Source organism: Ambystoma mexicanum, chromosome 8 (assembly GCF_040938575.1).
Source record: "Ambystoma mexicanum isolate Mex_15411 chromosome 8, UKY_AmexF1_1, whole genome shotgun sequence".
Classification (NCBI taxonomy): Eukaryota; Metazoa; Chordata; class Amphibia; order Caudata; family Ambystomatidae; genus Ambystoma; species Ambystoma mexicanum.
In genome coordinates this window covers 751271234-751289896 of record NC_090929.1, presented here as the reverse complement: position 1 = coordinate 751289896, position 18663 = coordinate 751271234, and the positions used below count along the sequence as shown (strand labels likewise).

Here is an 18663-nt window from a genome sequence, read left to right as displayed (position 1 = left end):
TTGTATAAAGAAATCTAGAGCGATATTAAAAAGGTAAACCTCTGACAGGCGATTGACGCGAAGAAAAAGTTATAATGTTGCTCTAATTAAAGTGATAATTGCAAAATGGAATATCAAATCACATTTAAATGCGGATAAAACAGCATCTTTGGTCCTAGAAGGTAAACCTTGCATTCCTTCCCCTCCCAGCTACATAGCAACAAAAGCGGGATGGCTAGCTACAGAGAAGAGAAACCTATGCTTTGAAGTTCAAACCTACATTTTATGATGATACTTGTTCACAGAAACCGGCCTGAGTAACACAAACCAATGTTAACCCATCCCGGCTTTCATCTGTCTTCGGGGCTATGCTAAAAACCCTTAGAAATGCAACTAATATGCTGCAGGAAGTCGTCTGCTCTTCAAGAAAACAGATCTTCCCATCAGCCACCTCCTTTGTAGGAGGATGCGATTCAGACTTTCAGAGACCTGGTGTCTAACTTGAGAGACAGGAAAATGCTGGACTCAAGAGGGCAGTACTGGGTCAATAAAGCTTTGTACTTCAATTGGTAACATGCTCACATGTGAGGACCACGATGGTCCAGAAAATTACAATTGTTTTAATATAGAAATCTCCAAGATGGCATTGGATCAAGTGGGTGGGAAACTGGTTGTAGAAGTTACTCCCATTAGACTGCACTCTTCATTAATATGCCCAATGAGTACCAAGGGGATGGTTTAGTGTGATGTCACTTTTGGAATATTATCCAATCACACACACTGACCAATTGGGTCAGAGAAAGTATAACCACCTCCTAAGGGTGGGGGTGTCTAATCTATAAAAGGTCCATATCCACTGTTTCACTGACTGGGATGGACTGACTGGCAAAATTGACGAGAACGGAATAGATTGATTTCCTTTTGGACCTGTTATTAGATTACTAGCAGTGTACTGTAAGGGAGGCCTACCTGGAGTTAAAGCTTCAGTCCTTCAGTGCAAAAAGACAGAAGACTGCCCAGTACAGGGAGTTGGAAAACAGGCTGTGGAGGGATCTGACCACATTTTGCTGAATGATGCCCACCTTTTCCTAGAGGGGGATAACTGAGCCAGTCCTTTAAGAGGGTGTCCATCTGCCTGTGGGTCAGCCAACAGAAACTCCTATTTAAGTAAAGCCAAGGGGAAATCTAATAGAAGGGAAATGTACTCTAAAGGGCAATACATTAAATACCAGTACTTTATTTTTTAAAGTACAGAGTGCGGGGGCTACATAAATAATCTGTGTTCAGACCTCCCCAACTTGCGAACTAGCCCTTCACCGCCATCCACCTCCACGCTTCTTTGCCCTGCGTCCCCCTCCCCTCCCTCCCTCCCTCTGCCTACCTCTCCTCCCCTAACCCACCCCCTCCCTGATAGTTGTACTTACAAGAAACAGCTTAGCCATTCACACCAGGGACGCCCTGCTCGGCAGCTGGCTATGGGTGAAAGGCAAAGGGCACCTCCCCTGCCTGTTGTGCTTGTTCACCTTGGGCGGCCCTAACGGGCCCTTATCCTCTGTCTGCTGTGATCCACCCCTGCTAAGGGACAACATATTTACTACAGTTTGTTGTGCAGAGATATATATATATATATATATATATATATTGCAGATACAGATCTCCTCCCCCCCACCCCTCCGGTCAACACTGGCCACTGCTCTTAAATCTAGATGCACTAAAATGGTACTGATTTGGCTGGCCCTGCCATTTAAACACACTGGAAGTGTATAGATAATGTACTGAATCTAGGTGCATCACTGAGCATAGCCAATGTTTCATTTCATAACGCTTTATTTTGACCAAAAAAAGCATGCATACATACATTCTAACAATTCATTAAGAAGAACAATCACATTAAAAAAGTGACTTCAAATTGACTAGATGGAAATTTCCATAAAATATTGTCCTGGCTACATTTAAGAATTAATACCATCTTCAATCTTAATCTCCATGCCCACACAAAATATTTACTAGTAGCGTAAACTGCGGCCATATCGCTAGAGCTGAGACAGATGGCCAGGTCCTCCTTTGTCATCCAGCAGCCTGAAACAGTTGCTTTAAATATTTTCCTCCGTGGCAATGTAACAAGGCATTTCATTAAGAGATTAACCATATTCTCAATCGAGCTGTCGCACATTGGGCACACAAGAGGTATGTTACTGTACCAATTGTGTGTGAGGCTTGCTGTTGGTAAGATTCCTAAACGCAGCTGAATCAATGGGGATCTTTCAAATTTTGAGTTAACCTAGTCAAGAGAATACTCAAAACCCTCTTTCACCTTTTATGCCACCTGTTACATAACAGGACCATAGAACAATTATTACGCAGGGCCTTTCCCAGTGCTGCGTTCTTTATCGCAGAATTTGAAGGGTTGGATTAAATACTTAGGTTAGACCAGTACACTCCATGACCCAGGTCGCCCAACAATTCCTGGACATGGGCGGCCCACACTAGGGATTCATACAACCAGACCCAATAGCACACTGGATGAAGTTGACAAATGGGCTCAGTACTTTGCCTGCAAATTGGGTGTGGAAAGTGATCATCCCAGAATATTCTTGAGGTGCTTATTTTCTATGGTCGCCATGGAGGTGGAGATGCCACTGGTGCGGTTTACAGTGATCACACCAGCCCTCACACCTAACCAGAACCATATGCTGGTCAGATAAGGTAATTGGCTCTATTTCAGATCCCTCTTGCCGTGCATGGACCCATGCTAAGGGGGGAGGGGGGGGGGGATCTAATTTATCCCAGAGGCCAATTTTATATACATGTGAGAAACTGGTGAAGTCTTTAACTGTCGGATGAAATGATCTCCATATATCTCCTAAGTTAAGCTTTATTAAGGTGTTCTTTAAGGTGTGGTGGTCACAACAAATGTGCAAGTGTTCTGTGCCGATCTATCTAGTAGGCCACCCATGGCTAGATTCATGCCCCATCAAGAAAATATATCCCCCCGCCCCCTCCAAATGATTGGAGGGTGACCATATCAGTCATGAAGAATTGCCAGGAGGTATTAGGTGCATATAATGATACCAGTGTGACTCTCTTGCCCTGCAAGTTCCTCCATAAAATGTACCCCACCCTAAATCTTTGCTCGAGAGTTGCCTAAACACCAGGTCCTTTGAAGTAAAATGGATACCCCTGCCTTCTTGATAGTTGTTGAGGCATGAAGTGTCTAGGCTATTCCCAGCTATGTAACCTTTTCTGATTAACTGTCTTTCGTCAAGAACCTCCTCCTTTAGTGAGCCCTCATACTTGCGATCTCTTAAAAGTTGTCTGCCATGTAACCCATTCTGTTTGTGAATCCTGTGTATCCCTATGACTCTTTTGCGTCTTCGCTCAGGAGGTCTCCCAACTCCTTCCCCCATCTCCAATCTTTACGCCATCAGTCACTAACAAGTAACCATCAACAGCCACAACTGGCAACAATATCGGGAGCATTGCTTAGTCCATTGTCTGCTACATGCCCTGCTTACAACATGCCATTCTCCTTCGCTCCGCATGTCCGAGCATCCGCTCCTCACGCTGATTCTACTTACTTTCCCCTACACACGCTGGTCATCAGCCCGTGGATGTCTTAGCGGGCACCAAGTGCCATGTGTCACCTCGCTGTTTCCCGCCAAGAGGTTTGCTTGTCGCATCAATGGTTTCACCCAGGGCCAACCGTGTTGGCACTATTATCCAATAATTTGAGACCTGCTTCAACCGAGACCTGGGTCTGTATGTTTCCATCTAACTGGAATTGTAGCCCAAATGGTAAGTCCATTTGTATCTTATGCCCCTTCTCCTCAGCTCTTCAGTAACTGGCCCCATGAGCCTCCTCTTTGCCAGCTTGACTTGGGGAAACATCTGGAAATCTCTGCACAACAGAGTTTCTGATTCGCCTTTATTGCCTCACTCAAAATTAATTATTTGGGTTTGGAATTGAAGAGCTTTGCAACAATATCTCGGTGAGGACAATCCCCGTCAACTTTCAGAGGACCCACTCTGTGCTCTTTGTCTATTCTAATAGTGGTCTGGGGAAGTTTCCCAATACCGCTGTAAAGAGCTGATGAGAACACTTTTTGATGTAGTCACCTTTCTCGCCTCCTTCAGAAACTGTATGCAAAGATGCTCTTCTAGCCCTGTATTCTAAATCGTCACATTTTGCTTGAAGAAAATCATTGGTTTCTTTGCGGGAATTCAAGCTGTTGCCCATCAAAGACAGTTGCTGCTCCAGATTGGTTACAGCTCTCTTGCTTTGGTCGACCCGCTTTCTCAGGTCAGCTCTCCCTTATATTTTCCCCAATGGCTTCTTGCATCTCCTTCCTCAATGTCGCCATTTCTGTGTGTAGTGAGCCTTTAATGCCCTGCTTGAGCATGTCTAGAGAGCGCACCAGGAACTCTGAGTAATGACTAGTAACTAATAACTAGTTTTTATATAGCGCTAAAAACCAGCAGGTATCGAAGTGCTGCAATACGCTATTATCCCACTGCGCTGTACTCCATTTATCGCCTCGGAAGAATGAAAGGCCGAGTTGGCCCTGCTGGGATTCGAACCTGTCTCAGCAGGCTATGCATGCATGCGAGAACGAGCGCTGTGCTATCTGACTGGCAATTTACCGGAGCCCCCCCGCTCCCCCCACTGCCACGGCCCAGACCACGCCCCAGCTGTTTCTCACACGTCGTCTTGCCTAGTTGAATGCTGAGGGGTGGCCGCCAGAAATTCCTGTATCCATGTCTTTTAATATGTTGGCAGATTTGGGCATGACACTCTTGGTGTTTGGAACGAGTGGAGTCTAAGAGCTCTTATATCCCATTGGCTACCCGAGAACCCTCAGTCCTCTGTGTGATGACGTATCTCCAGTTATCACACTAGTCTGATCCGCTCTGCTCGCTCACAATTGCCACTGGTCATATTCACCACCCTTGTATTGCCTGTCAGAGCCACAGATGCGCACCTCCTATAGATTGACACGTTCTGACCTTGCACTGCTCCTCTCCAGCTCCCCTCCAGCTTTGCCAGGTATCAGCCTAGTCGGACTTCCCCATTACCTCTGCTATCTGGCCTGGGATTATCCTAATGATTAGGGGTGCCGATTAAGTGTGTGTGTGTGTGCTGTATAATTATTCAAATAAATTATGATCCTCTCGCAGTTGCTCTGGGCAGCCATTCAGACCATTGTTGTTTGCCTGCCAATCCATTACAGATCGGGCAAAGACCATATGCAAATCGGGCTTGGTCCATCCCGAACTGCTGGGTCAAATTCCTTCTGCACGAGACCGCAAGCGTCCCAGACAGGTCGGTCTCCCGGCACTTGCAAGCTCTTCGGGGTTGGCTTAGCGCTGCCGGGATAGTCTCGCATATGTGCGCCGGGGCTGTGACTTCACACATGCACAATTTGGAGCTGGGCCCGGAGTGTGTCGGAGAGGAGTGCACGTTTACTACGCCATCTTGCCCTCCCCCTTCCACAGTTCCATTTTTGTCTGGTTTAATTTGATGTAGTTGTGACCCATCCATTGATTAATTTGGTGCATGCTTGTCAAACCTCTGTAATGGTCTACACAGCATGAAGGGACAATGATGAGCCCTGTCGGCAGATACTTTACAGTTTAAATTCATAAGGTGGCAGCGCCACTATATGCAGTTGACCAATGATGGATTTCAGTCTGTGTAAGACCTTCCCTATTGCTGATTTCGGTGAGCATTGTCCTGAGGTCCCCTTTGCCAAAACCAGCAGCGGTCCAGCAGAAACAGTAGTCTCATCTGCCTGCCTCCCTTCTTAAATTGTCCAACAGCGCTGTTAACAGATTCTCTGTAGTGCATTCGATGGAGCGCTGCCAGAGTCTGCTTAACTACAAGATTGAGATTTACAAAGCAGGGTTTGAAATATGCACTAGCCAATGGCGAGTAATAAATGCCTCACAGTGAGTAAGAAACTGTGTACTTTGAGCATGCAAAGAATTGAGGTAGTAAGTGACTTTATGCCTGGCGAGTAGCTTGCAACTTTGATATTGTTTCCCATGTGCAAACATTTTTGGCTACGAGTATTTCATTCCAAATGTTTTGTGAGGTTGGACCGGTTCAATAATGGCCTTTGTTATACAAATCTGCATCTGTCAGCGGTTTCTTCAGCAATGTTGTAACGTAAGTGGCGTTAAAGGCTTTAGGAACTATGGCGTTGGCTACAGGATGGTTGGCTGGTTAATGACCCTATGACTGCTACTTCCTAAAATATTTTAGGCAGCCAGCAATCTACAAGTGAACCTGACTGTATGATTGTTGACTGAGTGGTTCAAACTTAGTTAGTGATTAGGTAAGTCTCCCCATTGAACCTGACTGTATGATTGTTGACTGAGTGGTTCAAACTTAGTGATTAGGTAAGTCTCCCCATTGGTCCAGGTGAATCTGTGTTGACATTGTGAGGTTTGCTGTATTTTAATTTGAATGAAAAAGTTCGATATTCTCAGTTTAGGATGATCTAATTTTAGTGTCTTGAGAGATGGACAGCTCTTCAGCTGCCCTATTCGTTTTCTGGCTCCAGAGGGAGCGCCTCAACTGGTCTTAATAGTAGTTCCTCTTGGTTTCTGAATTACTTTTCTGTATGACTGGTGAGGTAAAGTATCAGTCGGGGCCTGGCAGATGTGGACTGTACACCTGTTGGAGAGTCGGCGATCTATTCCATCATGGCCGCCAATGATGTACGGGGCGCGCTGAGGACATCCGTGTTCATCCCATTTAGTTGAGTCCTTGTCTTCCAGAGGTTCCTGAACAAAACTGCAGCCCACCACTGAGTTCATGGTGCGGATGCTCCCCTACAACTCGCCGTGGGGTTCCCGAGCTGCGATTCCTGTTTTCCTTGCACTTTATTTTTTTCTCCCAGGGACTCCTCTTTCTTCACCCTGCCTGGGACTCTCTTCAATCTATCCTTTCTTTTACTGCGGTTTCCCGGTCTCCTTTTCTGTGCTTCTGTAACCTGCCCCGCAGACTGGTATTTTACTGGGGTCTTTCTGGATTATTCCTAACTACTACCATCTTCGTCTGGATCTTACTTGTTCAGAAAATAGTCTTCCTTACTACAGTGGGCGGTGTATTCAGTTACCACTTTTTCCTCCCTAAGATCCTAGTCTTTCTGGACACTGGTGGATTTCAACCATCCAACCAGTCATTGTGGTTTCCTGGAAGGATGGGCCTAACCTCTCCTTGCTTTGCTTCGTGACCCTAGATGGAAAAGGTAAGGCCACTTGCTGAAAGATTAGGATGCCAACGACTTGCCTTAGAGATGGATCAGGTGCAGGAGCTAGTGGCTGTGGTACAGAACCTGATGCCCAAAGTACAGACACAAAGCAGAGAACGCCACCCTGTGAGAGTGGAGTCCACCCTTGTTTAGACTACCTAGACCTAAATATGATTATAGTGAAGGAGTATCCCATCCTGCTGATCTCCAACTGCTGCCCAGGGAGCTATGATCTTCACTAAGTTGGATTATAGAGCTGCCTATCATTTGAGAAGAATGTGTCCGAGGAATGAGTGGGAGATTGCGCTTTACATGCCTTTACAGGCAGTATTTCAACGGTTAATGGACCCTTTTGCAGATCTGGTACGCTACACAAGGTTTGTATACCTTGAGGATACTCCAAAAGTCATACAAAATAAGTCAATGAGGTTTTACCACTATTATGAGCACACCTGTTGGTAAAACCTGATAAATGTGAATTCGGCCTGCCTTCAGTTCTATACCTCTGCTTTCAGCCCTCTCAACAAGGCATCTCAAAGGATTCCTGGAGGGGTTGAATCCTAAATTGGCCATTTCCACATCCATGAAAAAAGTGCAACATTTTCTGGTGCTGGCTCATTTTTATCGAAGGTTTATCCCTCAGTTTCAGCCCTTGCTTTACCCCTTACCGAACTATTAAACGGTAACACTCATTTACACTGGTCTGAGACTGAGCATGCCTTCCAAGCCTTGAAGCATTCTGTCACCATGGCTCCCATCCTGTGCAACCTGATCTGCTGAGCCCTTACATCGTTGAGGCAGCTTCCTCTAATTCCACCTTTTGGGTGCAACATTTAAACCCAGGTGCAACTAATTCCTGGGTTTAAATGTTCTGCTCAGGTGTTGTGGTCTATAACCACTAGAACGCATATTCTGGTTAATGGCATTGCTGATCCTTCGTAACTCTGGATACTTTGGAATTTTGATAATTATTTTGGATTGCGTAGCAGTTACACTGATTGGTATTTTACAATATGCCATCATTGCTTTAGGAATGATGGGGGGAATCTTGGGTTGTCAATTCCCCCTGATAGGAGTCCCCTCCCATGTGATGCTGTCACATAATGCCACCCCACGGGGCAGGATCAGTTAGCGGCTGACTTACCCATGCCACATGAGTAAGCCCATGGTTTCAGTGATGATCTTACGAGATTCATCAAATTATTGAATGAATGTGCACCTAGATGCTTCAGGAGATGGCAACCATGCCCGTTTTCTCTTGTGGGACCTTTTAGATGACTCTGAAATATGAGGTGAAAGATATGTTCACGATTTCGAAGAGGATGACCACAGTACCTGAACCACTGGAACAGATCCTGTGAAAGATCTTGGGAACAAGCTTGTAACATACATGTTCTGATTGTTTCCATCTACATCGCCTATGGACTCCCGGTCCATGAGGTTTACCAAGAGGGCATACTGACCGTTTCACGTGGCAGATAGGGCTGTATGCTTGTTGGAGACTCGGCAGACTATTCCATCATGGCTGCTGTAAGGCAGAATCATATGAGGTACCCTTTGGGAACACAACACACAATTAAGACTACAAGTGACAGTACAAATTCACCTTTGGTACAAGCAGTAAGTGGTAGCGATGGCTGCACAGCCAGACTTATCTCAAGAGTAAAGTGAGCAGTATCAATAGTTAAACAAAGGACAGCAATTACTATGGTTCAAACAAACACTGACTCAAGGTTTCTGAGTAAAAGAATATACATTTATTTACACGAGTTGTAAAACAATTCACCAAAGTAAAGCAGTAGGAAAAAAATCACTCTTAATATACTACACACCACCTAATAGATTCGGGACAAGTTGAGCTCAAAATGAAGTCTGAGCAAAATGGCACTCCAGCAATTTAAAAGGGGGGTGGAAAGACCAGGTTAGACAAAAGTTGATCAGCACCAACAAGTAAGCAGGGCAATCTAGAAAAAGTAACTACAGTGAGGAAATCCAATCAAGAGGCCTGGGCCAAAGTCAATGGACCAAAGTCTTTGCAGAGGATCATACAGTTCAGGGTATTTTGCGGTTAAGTCTTTGCCAAGAGTTCAGAACGAAGTTGGTCGGACGAAAAGTTACTTTAAAGAATAGAGAAGGACAAGCCCTCGGATTGGCGAAAGATTTCAAACACTTTGACCGCGGTCAGACGGAACCAAAGACCAGGTTTGAACAGTACCTTAAATGAAGAAGGCTGTAGCTGAGGCAGACGTTCCTGGCAGGTCCTACAGGCTTACGGTCCCTGAAGCGACTGTTGGACTGACAAGAAGTAGGAAGGCTGGAGGGTCTGCACTTCCCAGGGAAGAAACGGCAGCAGAGCAAAGCAACATATAAATGGTGTGCTCCTTAAAACCCAAGCAGGGCCCGGTTCTCCTGGCTATCCGGTTCACTGTAGCTGTGCACAGCAAATTAGACCAGAGGGAGGCCTGGCTTGCAGTTTGGTGAAAAGGTTGGTCCCTCCAGCTCAAGGGGAGTAGATTCCTTGCAGATCTTCCCTGTCGAAGTTTGGAGATTCGGACCCGCAGCAGGGCTTCACTGGGAGGTTGTCATGGTAGAGGTCCTTCTGTCAGCTTCTCTTTGGTTCTCTCGATCCAGTGGCAACTCTAACTTCTGAGTCCCAGAGACCTGCTTTTTATGCAGTTTTCCCCCCATTCACACAGCCTGGCTGTTGATCACACAGCAGGGTGGTTGTCCCGGCGGGACAGTCACCACAGCCAATCACACACAATCACACACAATCACACACAGTGCGACATGGGCAAGGAGACCCTGTGCAGGGAGTCTCAAACCCCTCCCTCACATCCTGTTACCCTCAGACATTCAGACGCCTAAGGACGACGAACAAAGGAACCAAACCTGGTTTGGCACGCAGCGTAAAACACGAGACCTTTACAAAAAGAAATGGCGAATAAACCCAGCCGGAACTAAATAAAAGTAATTGGGGGTCCAGTGGATTTAAGTTCGAGGCTACTAACTTAGCCTAAAACAGTACCAAGGCTATTTAAATAAACCGCGGTAGGAAAAATAGGGTAGATACCACTGCCACCAGCCAAATCTTAAAAAAAGGGCAACGAAATAATGTTCCTTGAGAAACAGACAAAAGCGCTAACTATTTACCCTTTCAGAACTCTTAGGTTGTACTGGGTCTGTGAATTTAAAAAGACTAATAAAGTCAATGGCAACTTTACATGTTCTGGGAGACAGTAGTCCGTCCCAGAAAATGGAGTTTAACGTGGGAAGTCTGAAAAAGACAACCCTATGTCACTGCACTAAAGGTGCTGTGTAACACACAGTAAAAAGATGCCGCCTATGGAGTAGGTGAGGCTCCACAGTCTATGAACACAAAAGTTAAACACACACAGCAAAACAAATGTAAGAGTGGGAAAAAAGGCTCACACTCTTACCAGGTGAAAAAATAAATTCTAGAAATCCAGAAAAGCTGCTGAGGGACTCGGTAGGTAAGGGAAATTAGCCATTCTGGAGAATTCTCCCCAACAGCTGCCAACAACTCACAGGATGCTGAGTATATACACATGACATAGTTGGGTTATTTTTTCTTGTCAAGTTTTTTTATAGGAGCAGAAGTTCTCTTGCAATGGGTCCCAGACCTGCAATTTTTTTTTAAATACATTTTGATTTATTCAAACAAAAACAATACAAACCAAACATGCAGTGCATATATCAACAGTGCACTTGTACATTGCTTAATTTCGGTCACTGCTCCTCTTTTCCCACCCCCATCACAAGCCTATATCTCCCCTCACTCTGTTCCCGCACCACATGGCGGGGTCTCCCGTTCCGTAGGTTCTGTCGGATCTTGTATTGATCCAAACAACTCTGATATTAATGATTTCCAGGCCATCAGGGTTCCCGCCGCCTCGTCTCCCCCTACATTGCTCGCCTCTTGCCATACCATGGTTTCTGCTTCATGGTTTCTGCTTCTGCCCATTTCTGCAACACTTTCCACCAAATCTCCACCCGTGGTCTATGACCTGTCTTCCATCCCATAGCAATCCTCCTTTTTGCAAGCACGTATGCTAGGTCTTTCAATTTACTAACATGCTTTCGTTTCCGCGATCTGGGGATCCCCCACAGCAAGCGGGCCCAGACAGTGTCTATAATAATCATATCCCCTTTCACTGCCAGTTTCTGTGCTACTTCACCCCAGAATCGCTCAATAACCGGGCACGACCAGAACATGTGCACCATGCCAGCCTTTTCCAGACCTGCAATACTTGTTTTCCGTGTGCCTGGCCTTGTTCTTTCCCCCTTGAGTCTTTACTTCTCTTTACCTGAGGCTTCTACCTTCCACAATACTTCCTTTTTTCTGCTTCTGTTTTCTGGGCCTTCCTCCTTTCTGGGTTTTTGTCGACTGCTCAGAAGCTTGGTATTTTAATGGGTTCTTTCTGGATTATTCCCATGTGCTATTGCCTTCGCCTGAAAATATCTGTTCGGAAAATCAAAGTCTTCCTTACTTGAATGTTTTTTTTTTTCCCCCTACTGCCTTTTGCTTCCTAAGATCTGTCTTTCCAGATGGACAGTTGCCTAGTCGATTTCAAGCATCCAACCAGGCACAGTGGCTTTCTCGTAGGATCGGCATTACCTTGCCTAGCCTTGACCCTCGAAGGAAAACTTCAGGCCAGTTGCTGAAACAGTTTCTCTCGTGGCCAGTAGTTTTGACTGCATTCCAGCTTCCAATCGGTCAGCTCAGCAGTTAACAATGTGGTCAATGGTTTCTTGCTTTTTAGTGTTCTTCTGTATTAGATGTTTGTCCAGCCTGATTTTAAGTTGCTCGCTAAACATCTGAAGATGGTTAGCTACAGTTGCAACATAATCTGTGTTCTCATTCACAATAAAACGCCTCAGCGCCAAGGAAGATAAGAGGGCAATAAATAATTGCATCTATTTAAATAATACAAAGTACCTGCTACAACTGATGTTGGTTAGTTTTGATTCCAGTCTGTTCATTAAATGCATGTGATGGATCTGCTTTAGAGGTTTTAGAAATTCTGTTTTGTGCTTCTAATTTTGAAAGCCATTTCCACAAAAAATGGCTGCACTTGTGCAAAAATGCACGTTAATGAGTATTGGGCACTCTTTCAAAGCATGGTTAATCTGATACTGCTTAGATTTTGGAATGTGTCTTTCCGCTGTGCAGTTGCAATTAAAGGACATGTTTTAGAGATGAAGCAATAAGTAACAGTTGGTGTTTTTGTTTTACAGAATGTCTTATCCAGGATACCCCCCTTCAGGCTATTCTGCCTATCCGGGATATGCAGTAAGTACAATGTTTCTTAGTGTTCCCTTTTTGACATGGTTTGTTTACCTTTTTTTTTTTAATTTTTTTTTAAGGGTGCAGAAGTAAGGCTTGGATACAAAGGTGGCATAATTTTGTTTATAAACATTTATCAACCAATAAAGGGGTTGGGGGGTGGGGGACGGGGGAAGACCTGTCCCTAAAGCGTAGAGGGGCTTCACTGTCTAAGAAATCTAATGAAAACATCGGGATGTTGTACAAATAGTCAGTCACTGTGTCCAAAAACCTTCAACACTAGCTTAAATCTAATGTGCAAGGATGCCTTATTCAGAACTAAAGGGATAAAGACTTTTCTCGCCAGCGGAAAGTTCTCAATACCTCGGGTTGTCAAAATTTTATCTTACAGTAAAAATCCAATGATTGGGGATTGGCTCCTTTCCCCTGGATTCCTTCTTGTTCTGTTTGACAAGTTTCAGAGCTAGTTTCCTCCTTATTGGTTTCCTGTATTTTGCAAGCTTTCCTCAAAGGTACACAACAAAAGTTTCCTGCTTGCCCGTGAACGCCTTAATCTTTGTCCACAGAGGGATGATGCCTGGTTAACTCTCCTGCCAAACAAACCCTAAGAAATTATAATGGATTTTCGCTCTTCATTTCTTCCTTTTTTTTTCATTGGGCACCAGACACCGTACGTACTTGACTGAGGTTCCCTTTATCCTTAGAGCTTCATATGGATATGGGTACGAGTCCCAGACTCGCAGTGGTGTATCACACCAGCGTGACATACTCTCCTGCCAAGCATATAGTTTCTTCTTGTCTGTCTCTTTCGGGGTCCCAAACCCTCTTATTCTATGACTCTCAAATGGGTGCGGGTCCCAGACTCGCAATGTTGTTTCTGGCCTGCTTCACTTGCTCTCCTGCCAAGCATGCAATGGTTTCTTTCCCTCTTATTTCCAGGCACCCAGACCCTCTGATCTCGCACTCTGTAGTTCCCTGGTTCCTCCTGGTCCTCTAGCACCTCTGTTCGCCTGTGTAACTGTTTGTGTGGATCTCGTTTTCCAAGTGGCAGTGCTCAGCCTAGAGGCTCCTGCAGCGCTCGGTGCTCTCGGGTCGGCGGCAGCTCTGCCGTTGCTCCCTTTTTCTCGGGCTGTGATTTCCATCTCAACCACGTTCAGGTGCCTCTTCTCCTTATCAGCGTTTGCTCTGCCAGTCACTGTTATTAGATCTAGATATTATTCTGCTCCCTGTTCGGTTTTCAAGTGCAAGTAATCTAATCCTAGTTTTAGATTTAGACAGGATCTTTCAAGATATTATTCATGGTTAGCCTGCCTAATGGCCGATTTCACCTCTTCTTTAGTCCGGCTAGATAGATTCTCTGGATTCTTCCAGATGTCATTTAAATCAAGTCCACTCAGCTGGTGTCTTGCATGTTTCACCCATGGCAATGTGCACCCTCCTGGGTGGCTGAGTACACTGGTTATTCCCACCCGGTATCTTCCAAGCTCCGTAGACGTGCTAAGCCTGATCCAGTAAAATACTGGTTTCAATACTATCTGTGAGGGGATCAGCTCAAGGCCGCACTCCATTAACAAAGGGGCATTGGGAAAACTTCTTGGGAGTCAAAGTAACATTTTAAGATTTGTTCTCCACAATAACCAATTTGAGACAATTACTGCAGTTCTGCTCCATAAAGAGAGGCACACTGGATCTTGTAAATCTTAATTGCCGGGGATACAGCTCTTTCTCCATGGTCAAACTCTTTAAGGCCACCACTGATTCTTTCCAAAATTACCTCTAATTTTCCCCAACTGTTCCGACCATGCTGCAGTATCGGTGAATCTTACACCCAAGTCGTCATAATGGGTCAACCCATCTACTTCCATTTGACATGCACAGGATTTTAATTTCTTCCGCCTGAATACTATTATTTTGGTCTTGTTCTGACCCCTTACCTTATTTGCAGTTTCTTAACAAGAGACTTGATGAATGGAAAGGATAGTGTGGTTTACATACTGATAGTCTTGAATGTTTATTTGAGCCCGGTGAGTGGGGACACATACGTGTTCGTGGACTCTATAAATGTCTCTGACAAGCAAGCTATTAGAGTTGCCCCTGATTGTCCTATGTGGAGACCTGAATATTGAATGCATGTTGAATGCACAAGTAAAAGGATAAAAGCGGGGAGGATATAATGGAGAAGAAATGAAAGGGGTTGAAAAGGAAGGGGAGCTACGTGGACCCAGAACACGGAAGAAGGTAGATTTCTTATGCTTAAACTCTAGGAGTGCCCTATACCTGGCATAGGGGTGACCCAGTCTACCCTTGACTACTACAACGTAATTAAAATGGTCAACCAACTAGAAATCACCGTACAGAGGGCTAATAGAGATCATGACTTATTCCTGTTTGAAAGATCACAAGACAAGTGGGAATTCAGACCAGAAGTAGAGAATGGAGGGAATAGATTACGCATGAGCAAGTCAGACGTAAGGCTACTCAAGGTGCAACGTCAGAGTGTCGGAGAGAAAGAAATCCTATGCATGGATTATACACCCACGCTGATGGATTTCTGGGTAACCAAAGAAGTGGGGCGGGGGGGGGGAGGGGGAGGAACTCACTTTAAGAACAAACCTAACTGTGACAGCAAGGTTGCAGCTAAAACAAAACCACCTTAGGGCGGTCATTCGAAAGCTACGATTTCTGCCAATGCAGCTTAAATATTTTAGTGTAAAAAACATGTGTACCAACATGACACGGAAATGATGATTACATTGCCAAGTAACAGATTCCAGAAGAGTATGGCAGATTTTAAATAGTAGGAATAGATTGCAACAAGCTATAATAAGTAATATGCTTTCTGAGGACGCATGGGTATGTCACTTCGAACTATTGTGGGGAGGTAATAATGTACAAACTGGAATGTCGGAGGGTCTTGACCCACAAGAATGGGATATCAAGTTGGACAGAGATGACCTGATGCTATACATTAAAAAAGCCAGTAATTCGTGAACCCCAGGTCTTGAAGGACTGACGAAACTACATACTAAAGCTGGCCTCAGAAGAATGGGCAGAGTTTAGTTAAGTCTTATTCACAGAGATTGTGAAATGGAAAAAGATGATATTGGTACAAATATACAAAAAGGGTAATCGTGTGGACCCTATACCATTGGTAGAATCTATTGGATACCTAGGAGTGAAGCTCAATTTAAGCATGACTAATGGCCCACGAATAACAATTAAAAATGAATGTTAAAAATGTAACCTCCCCAGGGAGTGTGGTTCTTTTGGAAATGTTCCACTGAGACCACTCTTAATGTTATATAAACAAAAGTTGTCCCTAGCCACTCTTATGGAGTTAAAACCACGGTATGCTCGCCGTGGGAAACATGGGCTGTGCTGGAGGGATTTTTCTGGAGGAACATATTAAGACTCCCAAATTGCCTTTGAACTGCAGCTATAAGACATGAACTGGGGCTTCTTTCAGTTTACGCAATAGTGGCTTGGAACTCGTTGGCCTTATTCCGTAAACTGATTATGAATGAAGGCCCCGAACAATTTTAAAACTGAACGACATTAAACCAATACATTATACCAACATAGAAATATAGGTTGAAAGGTGTAGGAAGATGTTGGAACATCTGACCACCTCAGAATTCACCCTAATAACCCACGTCAGTCCAAAAATGTAAGGGCTCAAGACTGGATTGAAACGATGTCAAAAAAGCATGCAGGCAGCTTACTAAACCTTCTAAATACAGAGGTTAAAGCGGTCAATGAGTTACCTTTTTACCTAAAAAAATTCCCTGGTACCTACTACAGAGATCAGTTTCTGAGATTCCGATCAATTTGTGCCACACACAGGAGGTTCTTCTGTCAGGAACCCTAAAATGTTTACGGATGGAAGTTGTAGATTGTGCGGTAATGAAAAAGGAATATTGAAACCTCTAACTATAAGCCCCGCCCACCTGGTGCCTTCCTAGTTGCCGTTTTTTCCATACTTAAGGAGCCCTCCAGCCTCTTTTCCTTTGCAGATGGGGAGCGGGTGCAAGTGGATCTAGGTCACCTGGCCTAAGCCCTGCCTCTTCCTTCCCACTCTTAAATTAAGGGCGTCTCTCGCCTGGGCGTCCAATGTGAAGGGCAGACAAAAGGGCAATTCCTGTTGGGACCAGGAGGACCCAGGGCCCGAACACCTGCTCAGACCACAGGTAAACATGTTTTACTCCCTCTGTCCCCACAGGCCAGCCCCCCTGCAATGTTCCGTGTGCCCCACCTTCGCGCACACAGGTGTTGCCTGTTTTGCTTGATTTTTCTATCCTGATCCCCTCCACCCTCCCCCTCCAACCTACTTCTGCAGGAGTCTGTCCTGATACATTCTGGATTTGACTTTTATGGACTTCATTGATTCACGGTGTGTCACCCTTTCTGAACTCTCATGCTGAACTTCCTTTACATCTTGTACTCATAGTGGCCCTGAATCATGCTGTTCCTATCATCTTGTATCCTGGCTTGCAACATTATGTGTTACTACTGACTTCTGCAATTGTATTCGCTCTCCCCTCTTGCTTCTTCACTCTTTTTGGCACTGCCTACTGTTCTCTTCTCCTCCCTTTCTCCCTTTTCCTATCGCCTCACCCCCCCTTACTTTCTTCTATGCACTTACTCTATCAGAATTGTCCCTGGACCTAGTATGATAGAAACCTTGTCTGTTCCCCCTCCCCCCCCTACTTGTTTTTTTTCCTCCCGCCCCCTCCCCAGCACTATCTGAGATCGCATCAGGCCTAGTACAATAGTCGCTTATTTTGTTCCTCACCTCCCTTTCTGCCCCCTCTCCTCACCTTTTTGTTTTTTTTCTGGCTCTACCGTAAATGTCGTCAGGCCTAGTATGGTAGTCGCCCATCTGTTTCCATTTCCGTCCCACTCTCCGCCTCCCTCCCTTCCTTATCTATGTCTTGGCTCTTGTCGTCAGGCTGAGTACGATAGTTAATTTCACATCCTTACTGTTCATGGCCTGTAAGAATGTCCTTAAAATTTCCCTTGTTCCCCTCCCTTGCTGTGAAGCGCTTTGAAACTCATTGTGTATAGGCGCTATAAAAATAAACTATCGTATCATGTGGGCCCTTCGCAGCCTAAGTTCGAAGCATTTGCTGATCACAAGCAGAAGGTGTCGTCAGTAAGTGAAGAGGCTTGGTGTAACCTCCTATGGGAGGGAGAAGAGTTTAAGTGAACATTTGCTTTGATAAAATGTATTGCAGAAATGTTTAATGATTTTTTTTCTTAAGAAATTATAATGAAGTGATGGAGGTATATGAATTACTGGTGGCCTTCCCTAGAACCAACAAGAGTATATCTTGTCAAAGGTATAGGAACTGAATTGTATGTCTGTTTTTTTACTTGTGGAGTGTTAGATGAACATAACTTTTAAAAGGAGTTGGCAAAAGTATTTGTGAAACTATATACCAATAAAATATATATTTAAAAAAATTGAAGATGACTGCTGAATTCTTAAACCTGCTGCCCAGTCACCAATTAGATTTCATACAAAGACAAATGCTACTCCTGCAGAGGGGAAAGCAATTCCACAGTAACAAATTGCAAGGCAGCACTATAGGGCCTGCACAAATGTCCTTAATGGATCAGCCCACGGGGAAGACCTGATAGATCTAAAAAGCCTGTCCCAGGAAGGGAATGTGTGGGTATTTGGTGTATGAGGTTGCTGTGACGGTTAGAAGGCAGTTGGTGCTTCAGTAAGGGGACCTTGGGAGGAGATGGGAGAGAGACCAGAAAGAGCAGAGGGGTCTGGAGACAAGAGGAGGAAATGACATCAGGAGTTGGTGGGGGGAAGAAATGGGAGATGGCAGGATGGCATCATGGGGTGTTTCTTGGGTGTCTAGAAGGCAGAAAGGAATAGAAAGGATTAGCCAGCAAGAGCAGGAATGGGGGCGAGACCAGAACAGAACCCCGGTGGGAAGAGCAATGTCCATGTGGTGTGGTTTATGTCCTTTCATCGCCAGGCATGTCTACGCCTGCAATTTAAACGTGTATGAAATGAGGTCACTTTTTTTTTTTCTTTTTTTTGGGGTGGCACCCCAGCCAACCCCCACCTATTTTTAATTATACATGACCGCACCCAACCCTTAT

General features: G+C 44.8%; 1 protein-coding gene across 2 annotated transcripts in view; it reads left to right on the top strand.

Moving 5' to 3' along the window:
* The window catches only part of ANXA7 (annexin A7), an 835753-nt gene that overhangs the window by 45166 nt on the left and 771924 nt on the right, over positions 1 to 18663 (top strand). For both annotated transcript variants that reach the window (XR_011268601.1, XM_069610574.1), the window contains exon 2: positions 12495 to 12549. Coding sequence is in view for 1 of the 2 variants with exons in the window: in XM_069610574.1 (XP_069466675.1) it covers positions 12496 to 12549 (54 nt within the window). In the remaining variant the exon portion in view is untranslated. The remainder of the gene's footprint in view (positions 1 to 12494; positions 12550 to 18663) is intronic.